Here is a 23261-nt window from a genome sequence, read left to right on the forward strand (position 1 = left end):
GCCTTCTGCATGGGGAGCAATGGTTCCACTGGAAGCGTGAAGAAACCAGGGAAGGGAGAGGAAGAATGGAACTATGGCCCCGAGGAAAGCAGGAGCTAGACCCAGGGCTGAGCAGGCTACTGTGAGCCTTGATCACAAGAACAGGCCAGCTTCCAGTGCCAACAGAGGGGGAAGACTCCTGACGCTCCCTGTCACCCAGGGTTCAGCTGACCCGGAACACCTTTTTCTCACCCATGTAGAAAGAGACGTTGAAATGTAGACACTGGCAGATGCTCCACAGCACAAACCTCAATTAACCAGAGTCCAGTGGACTAACGGCAACCTTCAGTTAAGAAGACTGCCACCCTCTTATTCTCTACGGAATATTTAGCCCAGCATTCTGTACTGTCTATAGCTACAGTCTTGAGCTGTTAAGGCAACGTTGTGCTCAGAGGGTGATGGTATCACTTTTACAAAATAACTTATGACTTTAAACTTGGTCATCTGGCAATGAACTATACTCCAAATGAATACATTTTCCTAACAAAATGATACTTAAAATTTTTTAAAACTTGATGCAATTCTCTTCTCTTCTGAAAGGAAGATTCTCGATGTAATCTAACCCTTTATTGAGACCATTAAGTACCATACTCTGCTGTAATCCCTGAATGCTCTAGAACCAAAAAACACGCAAGGATCTGCCCCTCATCGAAGACCCCCAAGAGCTCGGCTGTCATTCTCCAGCCCCAAGCGTCAGCTGCCGAGTTCAGGTTGTTTCAGAAAAAATGAAATCCACTGTCTTATTTAAAACAAGCATCTGGGCTTGGGCCTGAAGCCGGCTCTGTGATGGGGAAGACACAGGAGGCGCGGGTTATTTCCCCCTCAGCTGGCTTCCAGGCCATCCGGGCTTGGGCTCTAGATCAGAGCCCTGGCAGGTTCACCGGTGCCAGCAGACAGGCTGAGCGGTGGAGCCCCAGGCTTTGGGGAAGACTAGGATCCGGGCCAGCAGCTTGCTGCCTTATCATGACCCCTAGGGCGCTGTATAAACCATTTCATTTTCTACAGGACCTGTGATGTGGGAAAGGCTGGGAATGTCTCCAGGCAGGTGAAAAGGGGCTTTCCCTTTATAGTTATTGATTCAGGAAAATGGATGAACATCTCAGATGGCAGTCTTGGTAAGAGGGGTGAGGACCACTAAGGCAGTTAACATCCCTGCCCAAATCCCAGGGCACTGCGGCTGAGCCTTCCCTGGGGTTGGGGTCAGGGCTGTGCCCAGCTCACCTTGATGAGGCTCTCCAGCACAGACCTGCACATGGCCTTTTTGTCTGTGTTGGCGAGGTCTCTCTTCTTGACCAGCACCCGATACCGGTTGAAGAAGTCATGGTAGGACCACCTGGAGAAAAAACTGATGCATCAGGGGACTTGTCCTGCCTCTTGACCACACAAGGGCCCTGGATGATCTCAGACGGGGCCCCCGAAGGTCAACACGTCCTGCACAAAGCCCTTCTCAGAGCAGCAAAACACATTCCAGGGCATTTTGTTCTTCCTCGATGCTGAGAACTTCAGCATGTAGCTGAGTTAAAGAATCATGCCTAGAGGACTGATAGGAAAAAGGATTTTGGAGGCTCTGCTGCTGGGAGGGCTGACCAGCTCACCACCCAGACCAACGCCAAGCTGAAATCTGAAAAGCTGTCCAGGAGGATGTTACTGTTGACACCCATACTTCTTAGGACAAACTGAGATTCTTTTGTCTGTCAGCACCCTACTTGAGCCCTCAGTGTTGGAGACCATTTTTGGAGGCTGTGTCTCTGGTTGACAGCACATAAGGGGGTCCCCTGGGGAGGCGGGCCCCAGGGGGTGCGGTACCTGGACGGGTAGCCGGCCGCGCTGATCCGGATGGTCTCCAACACGCCGCAGGCTCGGAGCTGCTGCACCGCTCTCTTTGGGTTAAAACTGCAAAACACAAGACAAGCAATGAGTGGCCACAACGGCAAAGAAACAGAACAGGGGAGAGGCAGAGACCACCCCTTCCGGCTCCGAGGTATAGGCATTGTGCACCTGGGAGCTCAAGGCCAGGGGCCAAGCGCAGGCCAGAAGACAGTGACTGGCAGCACCTGAGCCATCTCAGTTCAGGGCACATTCTCACCCTCACCTGGACTGCTCCTCTTATTTGCCTCCCTGCACTCTGTCCACCCTCCCAAGCTCATTCCTGCCTCCTCTGCAGAGCCTAGACGGTGTATTAAAAAGCAGAGACATCACTTTGTTAACAAAGGTCCGTATAGTCAAAGCTATGGTTTTTCCAGTAGTCATGTATGGATGTGAGAGTTGGACCATAAAGAAAGCTGAGTGTGAAAGAATTGATGCTTTCAAACTGTGGTGTTGGAGAAGACTCCTGATAGTTCCTTGGACTGCAAGGAGATCAAACCAGTCAATCCTAAAGGATATCATCTCTGAATATTCATTGGAAGGACTGATGCTGAAGCTCCAACACTTGGCCACCTGATGTGAAGAGCCAACTCACTGGAAAAGACACTGATGATGGGAAAGACTGAAGGCAGGAGAAGGGGGCGACAGAGGATGAGATGGTTGGATGGCATCATCAACTCGATGGATGTAAGTTTGAGCAACTCTGGGAAATAGTGAAAGACAGGGAAGTCTGGCGTGCTGCAATCCATGGGGTTGCAAAGAGATGGACATGACTGAGCGACTGAACAACAACTGCAGAGCCTGCCCTTATTATTTCTACAGACAGGGGCATCTGTCCTAACTCAGTGGCCAAATCATATATGCTTGGCACCACAAGCATGATTGGTCTCCCAAGTTAAAAGGGGAAGTTTCAGGCCATGCAGACCTGGGTCTGAATCATGACGTGGTCATTTAAAGCTGCACGTGTGATTTGGGGCAAGTAACAAACTTCCTTACACGGCAGTATCCTCCTCTCTAAAGCGGGGAGAACAGAAGTATCCCTTTTAGAAAGTTAGTAGGAAGATTAAGTGTAACAGCCCACGAAAGCGGTGAGAACAGTGCCTGGCACAACATATAAGGGCACACGTGCTGTGAGCTTCTGTCATGAGAGCTGCCCAGTTAAGAATCATATAGATGAAGAACTTTATCTTCTTGTCTCTACAGAGATATAAGCCATGACTTCAACAGCTCACCCACCCTAAGGTGCTAAGTTTAGTACTGAAAATCCCATTTTTATTCTAACACCTATACTGAGTAGGACACTAGAGCAAAAAGTCAGACATGGTCTGGATTTTCTCAAGTATCCGCACTTGAAGAGGGGAGAAGTGCATAGAGGTAGTATACTACAAATGAAAGTGTTATTCACTCAGTCGTGTCTGACTCTTTGTGACTCCACAGACTGTAGCCCACCAGGCACCTCTGTCTATGGAATTCTCCAGGCAAGAATACTGGAGTGGGTAACCATTCCCTTCTCCAGGGGATCTTTCCTACCCAGCGATTGATTAAACCACAAGGCATCATGTGATAAATGCGGGAAAAATGCTGAAAGAAACTGGAGGGAAAGATGCTGAAGTTGGCTGGGGTAACCAGGGAGTCTTCATGGAGAAAGAATTAAGCTGACCCTGAATCAATCACCATGATTCAGGATGAGGAATAAATGTTCTTTTTCTTTCTGGCTGTTCTGAAGCTCAGCTATAGCTGGACGCAGAGTGAGCCCCCTCCAATGAGGTGGGGACCTGGCTCCATCTCCGCAGTCACCTGCCACCTGAAAGGCTGCTGACTCCCACCTACTGCCTGGGGCTCTGCAGTGCTGGGCAGGTGCATGTGAGACCCCGAGGCACTCAGGACCACCTGCCGCTGAGACCAGCCCACTGGCCTTCAGGAAATGTGGCCAGTTGTTCCGACGATGATTCCCACTCCAGATGATCGCACCTGCCGGGGGCCACCTCCTCCCTGGACACTTCCTGCTCACTTGCCTCTATATCGCTGCAGTTTCCACATTCCCACTGACAGTCACTCTTATGCTGTCACCAGCTATTTGGGGCTGACAACTCCTTAAGAAGATGACTATGTCTTTATCCATTGTGATTCCACTGTTCTAGCCCAGTGCCCAGGATAGATGGCTTCTGAACAAAGGAAAAAGTGGAAGAAAAGACTTTTTATCAAATTGAAGCATTTAGTGCAGGACAGCAGTCTCCACTGGAGGCAATTTTGCTGCCAAGGAACATTAATGTTATAAGACGCTGTTAGTTGTCCCAGCGGTGGGGGACATCTAGGGGGCACTAGATGGGCCACTGTTGGGCATCTAGGGGGCAGAGGCCAGGGATGCTGCCCCGTCTCCTCCAATGCATGGGACAGCCCTGCAGCAAACATTACTTGGCCCAAATGCCCACAGTGCTGAGGTTGAGAAAACCCAGCTTGAGGGGAGGGGGAGGAGGACCACAGCACTTTGTTTCCAGAATCATCAATACATCACAGATTTTCATGACATAAATTTTTATACTGGTCATAAATAATCCTCATTATCTCGCTGAAGTCTTTCATCAGGATAACTATTTTTTTTTTTTTAGCCACAATTAACAGAGGAGGAAATGAAACGAAGAGGGTGAGGGCCTTGCTTGGGATGAGCCAAACAAACGGTAGCCGAGAACGCAGGTTTTCTGACTTGGTTCTGTAACCTCCCCCACTCTACTGGGAGGAAGACTTTGGTCCTGAAGGTAAAGGAGGCTCCCAGCAAAGTGGGCTGTTAGGACTCTCACGTCCCTTTGAGAGTCCCCAGGGGCTTCTCTCACGTGGGAGGAGAGACTCAGCCTGAGAACTCGGCATGTGGTGGGCACCCGGTTCTGATAAACACATCGCCCAAGGTCAGGCCAGCTGCGGGCAAAGCTGGTGGCAGCCCCACACACTCCACTCCTGGCCCAGCACCCGCTCCTGCCCTTCACACGTAATCTGTGTCTTCCACACCGGCTGCTTTCCTAACAGCCTCTCTTTTTCTGGAGGTGACTGGTAAACAGATGCCACACAGGGGGATTTCCTGAGCATGTCTCGGGAACTTGGAGGAAGGGAGAAGAGTGGACGGTCAGCCAGATCCCAAGGAGGCTGATTCGACACTGTCTTCCCAACCTTTTCCAGGACGAGGCCCCTGAGAGTGGAAGTCAAGCTTTATTAACCAATATGAAATGCAGAAGGCAGTTCAGATATTCATCCTGAGAGTCGGAGCTGCCAAAATAAATTATTTCACAGAAAGAAATTATGCCAGGACCAAAAAGGAAATCAGAAAGATGGGAAGGAATTGCTGGAAAAATGTACCTCCTTTGGCTAGGGGGAAAATAGCACGTGTGGAGGCTCAGGGGAACAGGCGGAAAGGCTGCTGAGGTGAGTAAGAGACCATCCTACAGGCGCAGGGCAGTGCTCCAGGCAAGAAATGGAGAGACGCTGAAACAGGGCCCCAGTGGAAGGAAGGGACACGGGGGACTGGGGGAGAAATTGTCAAGCAGACTCCACAGGACTTTGACCACAACTGGATCCTAGGGAGTAAGGGCCCTGCTGTCTGATATGGTAGCCACTAGCCACCTGTAAGTAATTAAAATGAAATTAAGACTTCGCTGTCTCAGTCACCCTAGCCACACTGCAAGAACTCAGTAGGCATTATAGAACATAGTAGTGACCAAGTAGGTCACTGCAGATTTACCAAACAATTCCATCACGGCAGAAGGTTCTACTAGACGGTGCTGGTCCAGAGGGACCCTTAGGTTTCTGGTCTGGAAGAGCCAAGTTTGGTGAGTGGATGAGATGTCAGGAAATGTTTATGCCATTTATTTCGACAGAGACCAAATAAACAGGAATCATACTGGGGGGCAGGGAGGATGAGTCTGGTTTCCAACACTTTGAGTGTGAGGAGGCCAATGAAGTCACAGCAGACTGGCAGAAATGCCAGGTGGAATCTGTCACAACCCAGAGACAACAAAGATGCCGAAGAGTTATTGTTAACCAGACTTGGGTGAGGTCAATCAGTTGATTGGCATCACTGACTCAATGGACCCGAGTTTGAGCAAAGTCAGGAAGATGGTGAAGGACAGGGAAGCCTGGCGTGCTGCAGCCCATGGGGTCACAAAGAGCCGGACATGACTCAGAGACTGAACAACGACAACAGCAAACCATGTGAGTGGGGACAGAAATGGAAGGAAAATTTCAAGGTAGGAGTAGTGGCAGAATGTGGGTCAGAGAGAAGGGAAAGTGACCAAGTGTGGATGACTCTGGAGGCCTGGAGGAGAGGGGGTGTGAGACACGGGACCATCTGCACGTCTCATCACTCAATGCACCACGTGAGGTTCCGTTTCCTCAATAATAAATCCTTCCCTGATCGCTCCGTCTGACCTGAGCAGCTGCTGTGAGACGCACTCACATCCCCATTTAACGGCACACTTCTAACCGGCTCTCTGATCCGTGGGCCCCCTGACCATCACTGTAAGCAACGTGAGATCGGGGAGCTGGCCCTTCATAGCCCCCAGTTCCCCGGATGGCAGAGAGATGGGGCCCGTACTCCGCATGTAAACCACCGGGGGGAGTGGTGCAGGACCCGCCACTCATCCTGCTGAGGACCACAGACCCGCGGGGCTGCGCCCGCCCCGTGCACCTGACCTTCGAGGCGACACTCACTGGAAAGGCAGCTTCTCGTCGTTGGGCTTGATGCAGCGGACGTAGTGCGGCGTCGTGGCGTTCAGCGTCTCCATGAGCAGGTGCAGGGAGGACCGGAACTGGGGAGACAGAGGTCAGCACCCCGTGACCTACTCCTCCTTAGCCTTTCGTGGTGAATCACGAACGTCCAGGAGCACCCCAAGACTGGGGGTGGGAGCTGTCAATGCTCTTATTGCTTCATTAGTGTTTAACGCAGGGCAGGGAGACCCTCGGGGACCTGGGGGTGGACTCCAGCTCTGATGCTGCTGGGCTGTGTGGCCAACCCCCAGACCCTCCTGCATCCCAGCACCAGGCTCCGCAAAGCACCTGGGGAGAGACCTCCTGGGTGCATTTCACTCAGCACCCTGATCAGATGAGATGAGGTGAGCAAGGGCCAAGAGCGTGAGAGGGACCGTCACGTGGCTGGAGGCCCTGCAGCCCTGATACGGGGTGCCTGGGTGGCATGCTGGCAGTTACTGCCTAATAGGACACACCCAGAGCAGGCATCTACCAAAGCATGAGGGTCAGTGGTTGCCAGGGTTCAGCAGGCACGCTGCTCTCTTGGGAGACACGCTGGATGTCAAGGCCCACAGCCAGCCCACTGCAGGAGCTGTTTCTCAATTTCGGGTCCCCAGGCTATTGATCCCGCCCTCCCAGACTGCACCCCTAGACCTCCAGGCTCACCCTCAGGTGTCTGTGGTCCTGCAATATGGTCCCCCCACGCAACGTGTGGCTGGAGTCCTCCCCTCTCTCCCCTACCAGGTCCCTCTAGTGAAGGTTTTGCACCTTCCTTCTTCACAGGGCCCAGAAAAACCAGGCTGGGGGCTGCGGATGCAGACACCGAGGCCACTCGGGCCCCCCTCTGACTCTGCCCCTCCGTCCTTCATCTCCAGAGAGGCAGTCTTGCCTCACGTGCCAGGGTCCACAGCTCCAGGGCCTGGGGGCTAACCTGGTAACCCACGGTTTTCTTGTGCTCCTTGTTGGAGGCTTTCACGGCAGGTCTGGAGGAGCGAATGTTGATCCTGGAAGAAGTGGTGGTGGCAGGAGCAGAGTCTTTGCCATCATGGAACAAGTCAGCCACCAGCGGGAACTAGAAACAGAGGAAGAAGACAGAGAACAAGAGCTCTTGGACTTCATGCTGTTTTCACTCTTCACAAGGAGCCTTCCAATACACGCCAGAGGGAACTGCAAACACATGTCTGCGCAAACACTTGCACACCAGTGTCTGTGGCAGCATCATTCCTAGTAGCTACAAAGCAGGAACAATCCAAATGCCCATCAACTGCTGAATGGATAAACAGAATGTGATGTAGACACACAATGGAATATTACTCAACAGTGTAAAGGAATGAATTCCTCATTCATGCTAAAACCTGCCTGAACGTTGGAAACACACCCAGTGAAAAAGTCAGACACAGCAGACCACATAGTGTGTGATTCCATTTACTGGAAATGTCCAGGGAACAGAAAGTAGTTCAGTGTTTCCCGGGGGCTGGGGGAATGGGGAAAGTGGAATAACTGCTAATGGGGACAGAGCTTCTCCCTGGAGTAATGAAAATATTCTTGAATTTAGCATGGTAATGGTTGTACAACTGGGTGAATGTATTAAAACTACTGAATTACACACTTTAAAAGGGTGAATTTGGGGTATAAGAATTATAGTTTAAAGAAAGGAAGGGAAAAAAAGTAATTTCCCCAGGCAATCTCACAGAACCTTCACCTACAAAGATGGGCAAAAGTTCTTTCCCTTCTCGTGTGGTAGAAGGCAGCTATGGTCTAACAAAGCTGTTTAAAAATTTCCACACTTATTATTACTACATTAAGTAACTTGTAAAGTTACTTAAGCCTTAATTTCTTCATCAGTAAAATGGGGATAAGGATGGACCCGCTGTATGGAGTTTATGAGACTAAGTAAGATGACCTCTCTGTTAATGCTGTGTCACCGGGGTGAAGGTCAGGCCAGGTCCAGGGCAGGTGGGACAGAGTCCCAGCTCTCAAGGCACTGGCTGTGCCAGCATCCCTTGGGGAAGTGGATGCTGGGGACAGAATCAAGGGTTGGAAGGCCACTCCCATGTGCCTGCAGGTGGGGAGGGGACAAAAGGAGCATCCGGGCCCCACCCTCTAACCCTGAGCCACTCGCATCTCAACGAGGCTCAAACACTTGTGCTCAGCCTCCAGGCTCTGCTTCCTCGTATCCATGCACCTTTCTTCCCATAACTCCCAATAAAATGGTGTCTCCCATCTCCTCCTGCCAATTCTGAATGTCCGAGTCTGCCTTCTGGGGGCTCTGAAATCCGATCTCACTGCCCCCCACCCCAGATAATACGTTACCACTTTGCTGAAACATAAGCCAGCATGCGTGTCATTCCATCATGCAGCACTTTCCTCCAGCCGTCTGCCTGCTTTCCCCACTCCGTTCTTTCCCAGCATCTTTCACTGCTCCGTCTTCCTGCACGTCTCTCCTCTGAGTTGCAGACTCCCCCAAACTGCATCATCGCCATTTAACTCTTCTAACACCTATTCCCTGGACTGTGTCCTTTGGGCCCGTGACTTAACTATCCCCTTCAAGCCTGTCTCTCCACCTCGATCTTCCACTACTGTGATCCACAGTTCCAACCCTCTACTCAATATCCTCCTCCTCACTCTTGGTGTTCCACTGGAAGCTCCAAGCTCAACAAAGCCCAAGCCACGACTACCTGCTGTCTCCCCAAATTTAGGTTAGAGATTCTGCCATCACCCTACCTCTCATCCCAACCAATCACCTAGTCTGTCCATGGCTAAGTCTCAGCTGTCCTTTCTCCATCAACCAGAACACCCCTGTCCTAGTTCAGGCCCACCTGAGCGCTCTCCCGGGTCACTCCAGTCATCTACAAACCCTGAGTGCCCACCTCCGGGCATATCCTTCTGCAAACACATTCTACCCCACAGCCAGTTTTAGAGTTTTCTTCACATCCAAAACATACCCAGTAACCCCTTGCTTACAGACTTGCTGGTCCCCACTGTCTACGGCAAAGAGCCACCATCATGTGTATGAAATGAGAGCAGGGGAGCAGCAGGAAGAGAGGGGCTGGTGGAGGTGGGAGAGGTCAGCCCAGGCACGGGGCCTCCGTAAACCCGTGCCAGAGAGCCAAGGCCCACGTGAGAAAGGGTCACGTGCCCAGTCAGAAAGGCCTGGAAGTGTCTACAGGGAAATGACCGATGGGAGTCTGAAGCCAGGTTCACGTTCTAAAGACATCAGTGAGTCCATCTGCCAAGTCTGAACAATACAAAACTGATTAAATTATTCTAATTCACATACTTTCGGAAGTGGACTTCCAAGATGTTTGGGTCTTGGGTAGACGTTACCAACAGTATGACTATACCGTTGGAGAAGTCTAATTTACAGAAATCATCAATAGTAGCTTTTTTTGTGAAAAATCTGTTAACTTCTGAGGTTGGGAGCTTATATCAGAACCACAGGAGGAACTCTGAAATCGAATGCAATAATAAGAATTTTGAAATTTAAGCCCCTTTCTCTTGCTTCCATCAGAAAAGCTATGGCTTTTATATATTTGATATATTAAAGGATTTATAAGTTAAGAACAAAAAATGAAAACTTCTGGTCAAGGCAGATTTTAATCTACGCTGGCACTGTGCCATAATTTAGAAACAAACACAACCAAGCCTGGAGGATTTGTACTGTATTTTAAAAGCTATGTTTTCGTCGTTAGGTCCCGGCTATCGAGACTGCAATTGTAAGTGGTCGGGTCTCTGGGATGGAGAAGAAGATGAGTTTGCTGGGACCTTAACCTAGCGAGGAGGAGCAGGCTTTATGTTCTATTCAGAATTGATATTACAAACTCAGTGAACACACAGAGACATCTAGTTTAACCACAAGATGGAATGACCAAGAGGTACCATGTTTAACCTCAGGCTGCAGGCAAAAGTAAAAGACCAGGCAAATACTGCACTACCCCACCCCAGACCCACTCCCCAGGACAAGGGGACTGGGCCAGACAAGGACCTCCTTGTCCCTAGAGTGTCCCAACTGTAGACAAACCCATAGTCTCAATGAAAAGTAGTTACCAAGCTCTTGCTTGAAAACGGATTCATGCAAAAGGAACATATTTCTGAGTGAGAGAAAGAGCTGTGTTTTGTTGTTGTTTTTAATTGACTAACTCCAGTTCTGCTTTTCAAGCAACTGGAAAGTCTATTTACCAGCTTGACTGCCCAGGAATGGAAGTACTACAATTCACCTTAGGGCAGTCCTCAGAAGCAGGATCCACCTGGGCCTTTCTAAAAACCTGCTCCCTTCAATATTGAAAACACTGAGATAAAACCTTCAAACAAACCAAGCACTTCCCTGATACTGTTTGTCACTTATTTCAAAGTGTCTGCAGGCACTGGCTTTGGTGTTCTCTGCTACTCAAGTCTATATATAGATTTTAAAAGCCTGAGGCAGATCTGTTTGAAAAGGGATTAAAAGAAATAAGAAAACACTGTCTAAAGATCACTTGAGGGTTTAAGAAAAATGTCAATTACAGGTACATACATAGCTGTTACCTTGGAAATCACACCTATTCACTTCCGTTTATATGAACATTAACTATCTTTTCTTGAAAGCAGACACATGAAACTAAAATAAGACACACTACAATAACCATTTGATTGGAATCTCTAGCTTCCAGTCTTATCTTTAAAAGCTCTGGCTGTAAACATAATAACACATTTTCTTTTCCATCAATTCTTATATATGCTACCCTCCAGGTGGAAACAATTTTTGAACTTTTAGGTAAAAAATACTCTAATATTCATTGGAAGGACTGATGCTGAAGCTGAAACTCCAATATTTTGGCCACCTGATACAAAGAACTAACTCATTTGAAAAGACCCTGATGTTGGGAAAGATTGAAGGCAGGAGGAGAAGGGGACGACAGAGGATGATATGGTTGGATGGCATCACCGACTCAATGGACATGAGCTTGAGTAAACTCCAGGAGTTGGTGATGGACAGGGAGGCCTGGCGTGATGCAGTCCATGGGGTCGCAGTCGGACATGACTGAGTGACTGAACTGAACTGACTCTGTTTAAAGGGGTTTTAAAGGGTATTTGGAGGAAAAGTCTCAGCACTTTGTTTCAAGAAGCGAGACCTTCTTGTATTGCAGAGAATGATTATATTGTTTTCCTGACTAAAGTTCTCTCTTACACAGTTACCTATTTATTCTAAGCATTGGGAGAGGCTTTGTAACTACCAGCAGAAACTGATTTAAAACAGGAAGCCCTCCAAAAACGCTTCAAAGCTAATCTTACATAGTATGCTGACTCAAAAGCGATTATATAACAACTTTTTAAAAATGCAAAGCAAATATGCTTACTCAAAATGAAACGTATGTGTACCCTGGAAGGAAGCTAGCAGTGTAGAAAGCAATGGAATGCATGTGTCGTCACCCTTGATGAGCTGAAGCAGAGGGAGAAAGGAGACGTGGGGGGAGGGCGGGGGGAGATTGTGTTTGGACCTTGTCCGAGCATCCTGACTCTTGGACCTCAGGGACAGTCGCAGCCCAGGGTAGGCAGTCTGGGCTCATATGGTCTGCCTGGCCTCAGGACCACACTGGTCTTGAGATCCATCTGCTGGGATGGTGTGTAGATGGTACCAGCAGGGTCTGCCTGGGAACACGGCCCAGAAGGGCCCTTGCTTTCCAGCACCTGCTGGCATGTACCCTGGACCCACTGCCCAGCCCTCTGACCTGGGGCCCTGGAATAGGAAATCTCCAGAAGAAAAAATTCTCCCTTCAAGATCTGCGCCCTCCCCAATTTATAAATTTTATCGCTTTTTACAATAAACACTAAGAAGGAAAACTCTCCATCTTTAGTATCTAAAACAAATCAATCTGTTAACCTGAAGTCATGTTTTAAAAGAGGCATCCCTTTCCTTAAATCTCTATTATAGCTTTCTGATAGCTGAAGAAGCAATTAGCTGTATTCTAGCCTCTTAGGCAGCGTAACTGGCTTTACTAATTACATTCTCATTAACACTGTTTTATTTCACTGCTCTTGGTGGGAGCTCGTCAAACAGCCTTTTGACTGGCAGGTATGTGGTTATCTTCCATCCCATCCTGATGAGTTTTTCACACTGATTTGTTAATTTCTTACCAGGGATGCCATACAAAAGGAAAAAGCTAATAGGTCTCTCCCCAAATAAAAATACTTTAAGTAAAACCATGAATTTGCCTATGGGATGTAAGAGTTATGCTTAGTGGGAAGAAAACTAGTAAAAAGGTGGGCATTAACTGGGTACCATAGGCTTGTATCTTTCCAGGTCTTTATTTTTCTCTTTGCTTTAAGTGTATGTTAGAAACATAAACTCCATGGCACTGCTGTGAAAAAAAATTTTAAGAAAATGATAGAGGCTCAGTGAACCAGGAGCTTTAAAAATGCTACAACAACAGATGCTGCCAGTGGTGTCCACCTGTTTGGATGATTTAAAGCACATTTCCAATCACTCTGACGGCAGCTGTAGTCTGTGGAGATCCCATCTGTAGGTTTGTTTGTTTTTTTTCTTTTTTTTTCATTTATTTTTATTAGTTGGAGGCTAATTACTTTACAATATTCTTTTTTTTTTTTTTTGTCATACATTGATATGAATCAGCCATAGATTTACACATATTCCCCATCCCGATCCCCCCTCCCACCTCCCTCTCCACCCGATTCCTCTGGGTCTTCCCAGTGCACCAGGCCCGAGCACTTGTCTCATGCATCCCACCTGGGCTGGTGATCTGTTTCACCATAGATAGTATACATGCTGTTCTTTTGAAATATCCCACCCTCACATTCTCGCACAGAGTTCAAAAGTCTGTTCTGTATTTCTGTGTCTCTTTTTCTGTTCTGCATATAGGGTTATCGTTACCATCTTTCTAAATTCCATATATATGTGTTAGTATGCTGTAAATGCAAATCAAAACCACAATGAGGTACCATTACACGCCAGTCAGGATGGCTGCTATCCAAAAGTCTACAAGCAATAAATGCTGGAGAGGGTGTGAAGAAAAGGGAACCCTCTTACACTGTTGGTGGGAATGCAAACTAGTACAGCCGTTATGGAAAACAGTGTGGAGATTTCTTAAAAAACTGGAAATAGAACTGCCATATGACCCAGCAATCCCACTTCTGGGCATACACACTGAGGAAACCAGATCTGAAAGAGACACGTGCACCCCAAATGTTCATCGCAGCACTGTTTATAATAGCCAGGACATGGAAGCAACCTAGATGCCCATCAGCAGATGAATGGATAAGGAAGCTGTGGTACATATACACCATGGAATATTACTCAGCTGTTAAAAAGAATTCATTTGAATCAGTCCTAATGAGATGGATGAAACTGGAGCCCCTTATACAGAGTGAAGTAAGCCAGAAAGATAAAGAACATTACAGCATACTAATCCATCTGTAGGTTTATAGTGACCTAGTATTGATCTCTGCTTTCCATCTCCTGGGATATCTGAAATGGGCTGGAAGGAGTTCAGGGTGGAGTGTTCTCAGCCCTCCTCCTGCTGGGGTCTGGGGGGCCTGGGAGCCCTTCTCAGTTCAATCTTTAAGGGCTGCTGGTCCTCATCACAGCATCTCTGAGGGTTTACTGGGATGGGAGCAGGAGGGCCTGGCAGCAAGGTCTTTGGTTTCTTTAAAAATGTTAGCTGGTGAAGGGGAAGGCTAGAGTTGTGGTAGGTGGACAGGGAAGAGAAGGGAGTTGGTACCTTTTAAGAGTGGGCTTCCCTGGTAGCTCAGCAGTAAAGAATCTGCCTGTCAATGCAGGAGACGTGAGCTTGATCCCTGGGGTGGAGAAGATCCCCTGGAGGAAGCAAATGGCAACCCACTCCAGTATTCTTGCCTGGGAAATCCCATGGACAGAGGAGCCTGACAGATTACATAGTCCATGGGGTTGCAAAAAGTCGGACAGCTTAGTGACTAAACAAGAACAATGAATCTCTTAAGAGTACATCACAGAACTATTTTACACTCCAATTTAGCAATACTGCTGAACATTTGAAGTGCATACTCTTTGAACTGTCAATTCCATTTCTAATAATTTACAGGCAGACACAACTATACAAGTAAGCAAATGTATATGTAAAGGGCATTCCTTGCAGTGTTATTTGAGTTAGCAAAACACCAGCAACTGTTTAAAAAAAGAAAAGAAGTGGATATGTACTTATGTGGAAAAATGGCCAAGAGATAATGGAAAGTAAAAAATGAGAGAGGACTGTGTATAATGTCATTCATTTCAATTTTAAAAAGATGTACCAGTATGTTTGTATCATCAGAGTGGGAATGCATGAAAAGGTAGGTCAGGAGTGGAAGAGAATACTTCTATTTTACATATATCTATACTGTTTGAATTTTTTATGAGCCTATATTTCATTTCTAATAAAAATTCAGGGCACCCTACCTGAAATGATACACCTGTTTAGAAAAGAGCAAACACGAGGCCTGAGACTGTCATCCTAGAGAGGCCTGCTTACAAGACACACGCTTGGCTGGTGTCTGGAAACCTGGATTTGGGAAGAGTCTTTCACAGCCCCTGATAAGAATGGTTCACTGAGCCTAAACTGTTTACACCAACAATATTGTTTTTGCTGAGCCAACCTGCTTTCCTGCTGGGAGTCTGGAACTGGTACGTGCTAGGCAAAGGGTGCCAACACCACTGACACCCGTAGGGAACCCTGAACGCTCAGGCTCAGGTGAGCTGCTCTGGTAAATAGTTGCCAAGCATCATCACGGGCCTCCCAGGGGGTGCTAGTGGTAAAGAACCTGCTTGCCAGTGCAGGAGACGTAAGAGACACGGGTTCGATCCCTGGGTTGGGAAGAGCCCCTGGAGGAGGGCACAGCCACCCAGTCCAGTATTCTGGCCTGGAGAAGCCCATGGACAGAGGAGCCTGGCAGGCTACAGTCCATGGGGTTGCAGAGTCGGACACAACGGAAGTGATTCAGCAGCGGCAGCAGGCATCATCAAAAGGTGCTGCTGTGGAAAATAAGCATATTCAGCGGGACTCCCCCCAGGGAAGGACTCTGGAAGCTCACACCTGGTTTCCCTGGCTGTTACCCCGGGCACCTTCCCTCTTGCTGATTTGCCTTATATCCATTTGCTGTAATAAATCATAGCCATGAGCACTATGGCTGAGTTCTGTGAGGCTTCCTAGCAAATGGCTCGATTTAGAGGTGACCATCGGGACTCCCAGCACATTCCTATTATGCTTTTCCATAGAACCTTCTTCCTGACCTTCACAGCATCACCAAAACTTATGATCAAACTGTACATCTTTTCACTTGACTGTAAGTTCTGTGAGGTTAACTACATGTACTTGTTACCGCTATATATCACACAAATGTTTAATAAAGTTTGTTAAATAAAAATAAGGGGAAAAAAACTCAGTGGCTAATAACATAATCCACTGGAGACAAGAGTGTGAGAGATTCCCTTCTAGATCCCTCCTAGATACTGGGATCCCCGAGAGACACTCAGACTAAGACAAAAATCAATGGCAGAACCAGACGCTGCACTTAACGGAAAGTACCTGACACCCTCCCCGGTCCCTCACTTGTGCTCCTCCCCGACAGGAGAAGCCCATCACAAGAAAGAAAAGTTTCTCAGCCCTCTAGGGCCACTGTCACAGTAACAGGAGGTCACAGGCCTCTACTTCTAAGACACACAGGATGAGGAAATGTGCTCCCTGGGGCTCAAACCATCCACTCCTACGCCCTCACTGTGGTTCCCCTCCCATCCCTCACCTTTCTTGCAAAGAATGGAAAAAGTCACGTTAACCACCATAGACTAGAGGACTGGACACTTGGCAAGGTGAGGGGTTAATCTCACACTGACGTGCACATTTACCCAAAGCAAGTTTGTCTCAGTGATGACTAATTCTCTAGATATGGGGAGATGACATGGGCCAGGGTTTACCCCGGGCTGCCCACATTGCTGGTAACGGCTCAAATCCTCCCTAAAACCCTGGCCTCGGGGCCACGTGATTTACCTGCCTCTAGATGCCTGGGTCCATTCTCAGGGTGTATTTTCTGCATTCCATCATCTCAGCCCTATGGCATTCATCTATAGCTTATCACAAAAAGAAATTAAGCTGCCACCTGCAGTGTTATCAGGCCTCCGCAGTGAGTGCGGTGTCACGTGGTCTGGGAGAAAGCCTCCCAGAGGACCCTCCCGGAGGGTCCTTTCCTGAGCTTCCTCTGAAGGGCTGTGGCCAGCATCGGTGCCTGCCTCCGAGCATCAGCAAGGGGGCTTTCCGGACCAGCAGGCCTCGTGCTACCCGAGCCCAGGCCACCTCTCCCTTCAGTTACTGTAGGTTTGTTCACCTGTCCACCTCCAGCCCATGTGCTGCTATGTCATGTCAGTCATGTCCGACTCTGTGCGACCCCATAGACAGCAGCCCAACAGGCTCCTCTGTCGCTGGGATTCTCCAGGCAAGAATACTCGAGTGGGTTGCCATTGCCTTCTCCGACCTCCAGCCCATAACAGAATGTAAATGCCTACAGGTATATTCAGGGCCGCCCCTCACCAGGTAGGTGTTTAATCAATGTGTTTAGGTCAATCGGTACTTTGGTCTTTCTACTTGTAGAATGGACTCAATATTTGCTGCCTTTGTGTTATGCTCATGAGAAGGAAATAACTGAAATTTTGGAGATCCTAGAAAGCAATATTCCAGAACTTTAGATGTAAGCGTCCCCTGAATCCTACTGTTCCATTTACGTTTCTGGCTGTAGGAAGGTTCCACAGACCACTAAGCCGAAATCAAAGGCGCTGAAACTAGGATCTGAAGGGGTTTAAGTACTTTTACATCTGCTCCAAGGAGATGGAAGACGAATGGCACAATGGATGCCTGCAATGTCTCCACAGTTAGACCCACCATCGCCCCTCCAGACTGGTCCCCCAGCTCCCACGTCCTTCCATTAGCTGGTACCTTTCCCAGTCGCCTCTGCCATCCCTTGCTTCCTTCCTTTCATCAGGCCATCCTGAAATTCTCAGACTGAAACGACCTGCAGGCCCGTCACCTCCCCCACCATGCTCCAGACTGGGGCCGGCACTGACCACACCCTGGCCAGCTCTGGCCTGGATGCTCCGCTTCTGTTTCTCCACTTCCGGAGCTCTTTACCTTGCTGGCCTTCAGGATGTTGATCTGTTCTTCATACACGGTGTCTCTGTTTTTCTCCAGAAAACCATCTGAAAGGTACTCCACCTGGGGCCACGGCCAGAAACAGAAAGGGTAGTTAGCGCTCCTGCCTGCCCGGGGACCTCAGCAGCATCTCCAGTGGTTTCATCTCATCCACAGCATCTTCTGCAAAGAGCTGTGTGTACATGGGAAACCCACGGATGCTCTCATGTAAAATGCAAACCCAATACATACCAAGATTTACAGAGAGGGAGTTGAGTATTCATTTTGTGGAAAACCACATTCTTTGGCAGTCCATGGGGTTGCAAAAAGTCAGACACAACTGAGTGACTGAATAATAACAACATTGTTCTGGGCTTCCCTGGCGGCTCAGACAGTAAAGAATCTGCCTGCAATGCAGGAGACTCGGGTTTGATCCCTGGGTTGGGAAGGTCCCCTGGAGTAAGGTAATGGCTACCCACTCCAGTATTCTTGCTTGGAGAATTCCATGGACAGAGGAGCCTGGTGGGCTATAGTTTATGGGGTTGCAAAGAGTCAGACAGGACAAAGCAAATAACACATTGTTTCAAAAAGGAGTTCCCATAAGATGGGCCTGGATAGAAGGCTTCCTTTGGGTGCTCCCATGCAGCTTGTCAGCCTCAGGACAGATCTACTGAATTAGAACTTGCCTTTGAGCAAGACCTGGGTGACGTACATGCATGTGAAAATTTGAGAAGCACTGGGCTAGTGCATATGGAACACAATCCACATGGAGAAATTCTAAGTCTACACCAGCTGCTGGGAAAGGAGCCATGTGGAGAAGGAACCACTCTTTCCTCTCTCAGGTTCCAGGAGGCTAGACAAGGTCCCACCCAAGAGACTCCAGGCCACTTACCTGACTTCAAAGGTCAGCTCCCTCTCAGCCCAAGAACCCCAAGTCCCCTGAGGGTGGGGCTCTCGGAGTACTGAGCCCACCATGAGAAGACCCACCTTATCTGCAAAGTGGATGACAATGAAGGCCTTGTTGGACATGCGGGGTTTCTGGAAGTGCTGGCTGCCAGAGTGCCTGTCATAGAGCTTCTGAGTCCAGTTCTGGTCGGTTCCTTTGGGGACCTGTGGATTCACAAAATCAGGGGTTTTGTGAAAAGGAAAAAGGAAGTCGAGAGTGGAGGCAGGGTGATGGAGTCTGCCAGGAAGTTGACCTCAACGAGGCTGGATTCAGCACTCAGACCCGGTCCCTAAACTGGTTGTGGAAAGCAGACTCAACCACAGACACCTGGGATCCCACATAGCACACTTAACACGCCCTGCGTGCTGGCTCCTGTGGGATCTATAGGCATGCACTGAGCCTGAGGGAACCCGCCGGTTGGCAGATGCTGGAAGAGCTGGGAGAGGACGAGGGTGGAGGCCAAGGTCACAAGAGCAGAATCACAACCCACGGGATAAATCTGAAGATGCTTTTTCGTTCTGGTGGGGCCAGTGACTTCGGGGTCATGAACACATCACCCCATCTCTAGTCCAAGCTCCCGCTTGCTCCGGCCAACTCCTGCAGCAGGTCAGCCTGCCCTCTGTCTCATCTGAACACCAGTGTCCAGGCTCAGCTCAAGTCTGTCCTTTTCTCTGGAGCCTTTCCTGACCACCCTCGATTTCACTTTGGAATTCTCCCAGTTGAGTTCTTACGCATGCACTGTCCAACGTTGTTCATCAGTTGGGTTTTGTGTATTGTCTTGTCTCTATAAACTGTAAGTGTGCTGCACTTGAGAAATATGTCTGCCCCTCAAAAAACTTAAAACTGGGTTCCAGCCACAAACTGGGTGCTAAGTACCTATTGACTGAACTATGCAGTGCTAATCTCTACCTTACTCAAAGTTACATTCAGAGATTTCACTCCATTAAGGATTCTGAAGAGCAGTCTCTTTCCGTATCTTTAGAGGTAGCTCCGAAAGTGAAAACACATCATGCTTTGCTGAAAACAAAACACAGAGCCACTGTACCCAGCTCTTGAATTGTCAAAGATGATGGCACCTTATTGTATGTGAAGGTACCCCCCTTCATTCTTGAGCATCACTGCACACACCCCTTCCCCAGCTACGGGCCACCAACTGACGTGCCCTTTCATTAGTTTAGACTGTACATTTTGATCAGGCAGGGTTGAAGGTGACCCTTGCACTAGCCATTTAAAAAGGGCTTTGTTTAGTAAATTAATAAAAACCTGTGCATATGAAAAATTGCTTACCCACTTGAAAACAAATTTCTCAAATACTTTGTAAAACAAACAGATTTTTCTCAACGTTCAACTTGGTGTAACTGGTACTGAATATCCAATGTTAAGTGCCATAGGATTTTTAAGAAAACTTTTTCTTGAAGGAGGCTATTAATTGCATTGGGCAGATGAAATAAAATATATTTAATTCAGCATTTTTAAATATATTGTTTCATATTTGTCTCCAAGCAGCTTGTGTTCAGAAACACCAGGTGTGGGGGTCCCAAGAGGCCAAGCTGGCTGAGCTCCCAGGAGGCGAAGCTGGAGAACAGAAGCACAGTGGACCCAGTCCTGGCAGACCCGGGTCAGACAGGACAGGAAGGGCAGGACCGTGATGAGAAGTCCCCCCTGGGTCAGCACCTGCATTTGCCAGTATCCAGCTCATCTTATCTTGTCAGTGAAACTGGGCTTCTCAGCAGATTTCATAATCCTACATATTCCCTAAATCAGACTTGCATGGATCAATGAGGAAGAGAGGCTCGAAACCAAGGTCATATGTAAACATATTTCCTGACAAAGGTCGGTCTCTCTTCTCACCCCCATCCTTGACTAAAAATGAAGGCCAGCAGAAATTCACAGGAATGAAGAATCTCAGATAATGCCAAAAGCAAATGTCCAGAGAACTTACTGCCAGGCAATTTTCTATATATATTTGATATATGAACTCATTCAATCCTATGAACTAGGTATTCGTTTCTCAGTCATGTCCAACTCTTTGCAAACCTCATGGAGTGTAGCCCACCAAGCTCCTCTGTGCATGGGCTTTTCCAGGCAAGGGTACTGGCGTGGGTAGCCACTGCCTTCTCCAGGGGATCTTCCTGACCGATGGATTGAACCTGGGTCTCCTGCACTGCAGGCAGATTTTTCACCATCTGAGCCACCAGGGAAACTACTATACACATTTGACAGGTGAAGAAACAGAGTGGTTAGGTAACCTGCCCAAGGGCACACAGCTGGCAAGCAGCAGAACTGGGGTTCAAGCCAGGACAGGCTGCTTGATGTGCTCCTCACTACTTGCGCTTTCCTGCCCGAGGTCAGAGTTTTAAAGAAGCCACAAAGGCAAGGTTAGGTGGGAAGCAGTCATTTCCAAAAATCTTTCCATACAAGTAGATTTAAAACAGGCATTGGAGACAGCAAGCAAATCTTGTATTTTGATAAAATCTAGATTGTGGTTATCAGTAGCTCTGGAATATGCAGCAAATCAAATCCTTTTTTAAAAAAGTATCTGCCAGCAGCTTCATGCAAACTTTCTTCCTCTCCAAAGGCACTGGGCCAGGAGCCTGGACTCCAGCTCTGCCTTTATCTAGGCAGGCACTGTCCCTCAGGAGGTGAATCCCTCTGACCTGCTCTGCTGGCCACTGGTCACACCAAAAGTGAAGGCCACATCTGGATGAAAAGTCTAGAACTGGCAAATGTAGAGATAAGAAGTAGATTCGTGGTTGCCTAGGGCTGTGGAGGAATGGAGAATTACCGCTAATGTATATCTTTAGGGGATGATGAAAATGTTCTGAAATTGATGGTTGCACAATTTTGAATACACCAAAAAAAAAAAAAAAACACCACTGACTTGTGTATTTTAAATAGGTGAGTTGGATGGTTCATTAATTCTATCTTAATAAAGCTGTTAAAATACATTTAAACCTGATTTTACTCTTTGCTATTGAAATAAAACAGAAAAAACAGGGGTGTGGGGCATGAAATAATCCTTGGACTTACTAACTCCCTCATTCCCGACAGTCTGGGGTATAAAACCTGTGGCCCACGACAGCTTTTCACCAAGGCACTCCTGGAACCCTCGTAGGAAACTGTATGTCTGGCTGCCATCACTGGCCTGAGACATCGCCTGGGGCTAAAGCCTGCCCCAGCCCAACAGCTGACAAGAGCTGGTTGATAAGGAGCCCAGAGTCAGTTACTCCACCTCTGTTTCTTGTCCCCATCTTCCTGGGCCTGTGCCACCAAGACAGCCTTCCTGGTCACCATCTTACTCCATCCCAGACCTCTGCAGACTCGCTGATGACTCCGACCCCTGGTGACTCTCAGGTGACCTTGCTCGCATCAGCCCTGAATCCTTCTGTGAGAGCTGGGCCTCCAGGACTCTGCTGTCCTAACAGCTCCAGGCAGAAGTGGCTCCTTCCTCCACACCTGACAGCCGTCTCCTCCTTCACTTTCCCACCTTCACAGAACACCACTTTCACATGCTCAGCAAAACACTGATTCCAGACCAACCCAGAAGATATTAATTAAGAAGCAGATGATAGAAGCAGAAGATATTAAGAAGAGGTGGCAAGAATACACAGAAGAACTATACAAAAAAGATCTTCATGACCCAGGTAATCACGATGGTGTGATCACTCACCTAGAGCCAGACATCCTGGAATGCGAAGTCAAGTGGGCCTTAAGAAACATCACTATGAACAAAGCTAGTGGAGGTGATGGAATTCCAGTTGAGCCATTTCAAATCCTAAAAGATGATGCTGTGAAACTGTTGCACTCAACAAGCCAGCAAATTTGGAAAACTCAGCAGAGGCCACAGGACTGGAAAAAGTCAGTTTTCATTCCAAGCCCAAAGAAAAGCAATGCCAAAGAATGTTCAAACTACGGCACAATTGTACTCATCTCACACGCCAGCAAAGTAATGCCCAAAATTCTCCAAGCCAGGCTTCAACAGTACATGAACTATGAACTTCCAGATGTTCAAGCTGGATTTAGAAAAGGCAGAGGGACCAGAGATCAAACTGCCAACATCTGCTAGATCATTGAAAAAGCAAGAGAGTGCCAGAAAAACATCTACTTCTGCTTTATTGACTATGCCAAAGCCTTTGACTGTGTGGATCACAACAAACTGTGGGAAATTCTTAAAGAGATGGGAATACCAGACCACCTCAGCTGCCTCTTGAGAAATCTGTATGCAGGTCAAGAAGCAACAGTTAGAACCAAACATGGAACAACAGATTGTTTCCAAACTGGGAAAGGAGTACGTCAAGGCTGTATATTGTCACCCTGCTTATTTAACTTATATGCAGAGTACATCATGAGAAATGCTAGGCTGGATGAAGAACAAGCTGGAATCAAGATTGCGGAGAGAAATATCAATAACCTCAGATATGCAGATGACACCACCCTTATGGCAGAAAATAAAGAAGAACTGAAGAGCCTCTTGATGAAAGTGAAAGAGGAGAGTGAAAAAGTTGACTTAAAACTCAACATTCAGGAAACTAAGATCATGGTATCTGGTCCCA

At 47.9% G+C, this 23261-nt stretch overlaps 1 protein-coding gene across 2 annotated transcripts in view; it reads right to left on the bottom strand.

Moving 5' to 3' along the window:
* The window catches only part of MYO5B (myosin VB), a 337920-nt gene that overhangs the window by 68531 nt on the left and 246128 nt on the right, over positions 1-23261 (bottom strand). For both annotated transcript variants that reach the window (XM_043443867.1, XM_043443866.1), the window contains exons 13-18: positions 18750-18872; positions 17763-17846; positions 7571-7711; positions 6604-6701; positions 1846-1932; positions 1261-1372 (exon numbers count right to left, since the gene is read on the bottom strand). In XM_043443867.1, coding sequence (XP_043299802.1) covers positions 1261-1372; positions 1846-1932; positions 6604-6701; positions 7571-7711; positions 17763-17846; positions 18750-18872 — 645 coding nt within the window. The remainder of the gene's footprint in view (positions 1-1260; positions 1373-1845; positions 1933-6603; positions 6702-7570; positions 7712-17762; positions 17847-18749; positions 18873-23261) is intronic.

The sequence above is a fragment of the Cervus canadensis genome, chromosome 23, assembly GCF_019320065.1.
Source record: "Cervus canadensis isolate Bull #8, Minnesota chromosome 23, ASM1932006v1, whole genome shotgun sequence".
Lineage (NCBI taxonomy): Eukaryota > Metazoa > Chordata > Mammalia > Artiodactyla > Cervidae > Cervus > Cervus canadensis.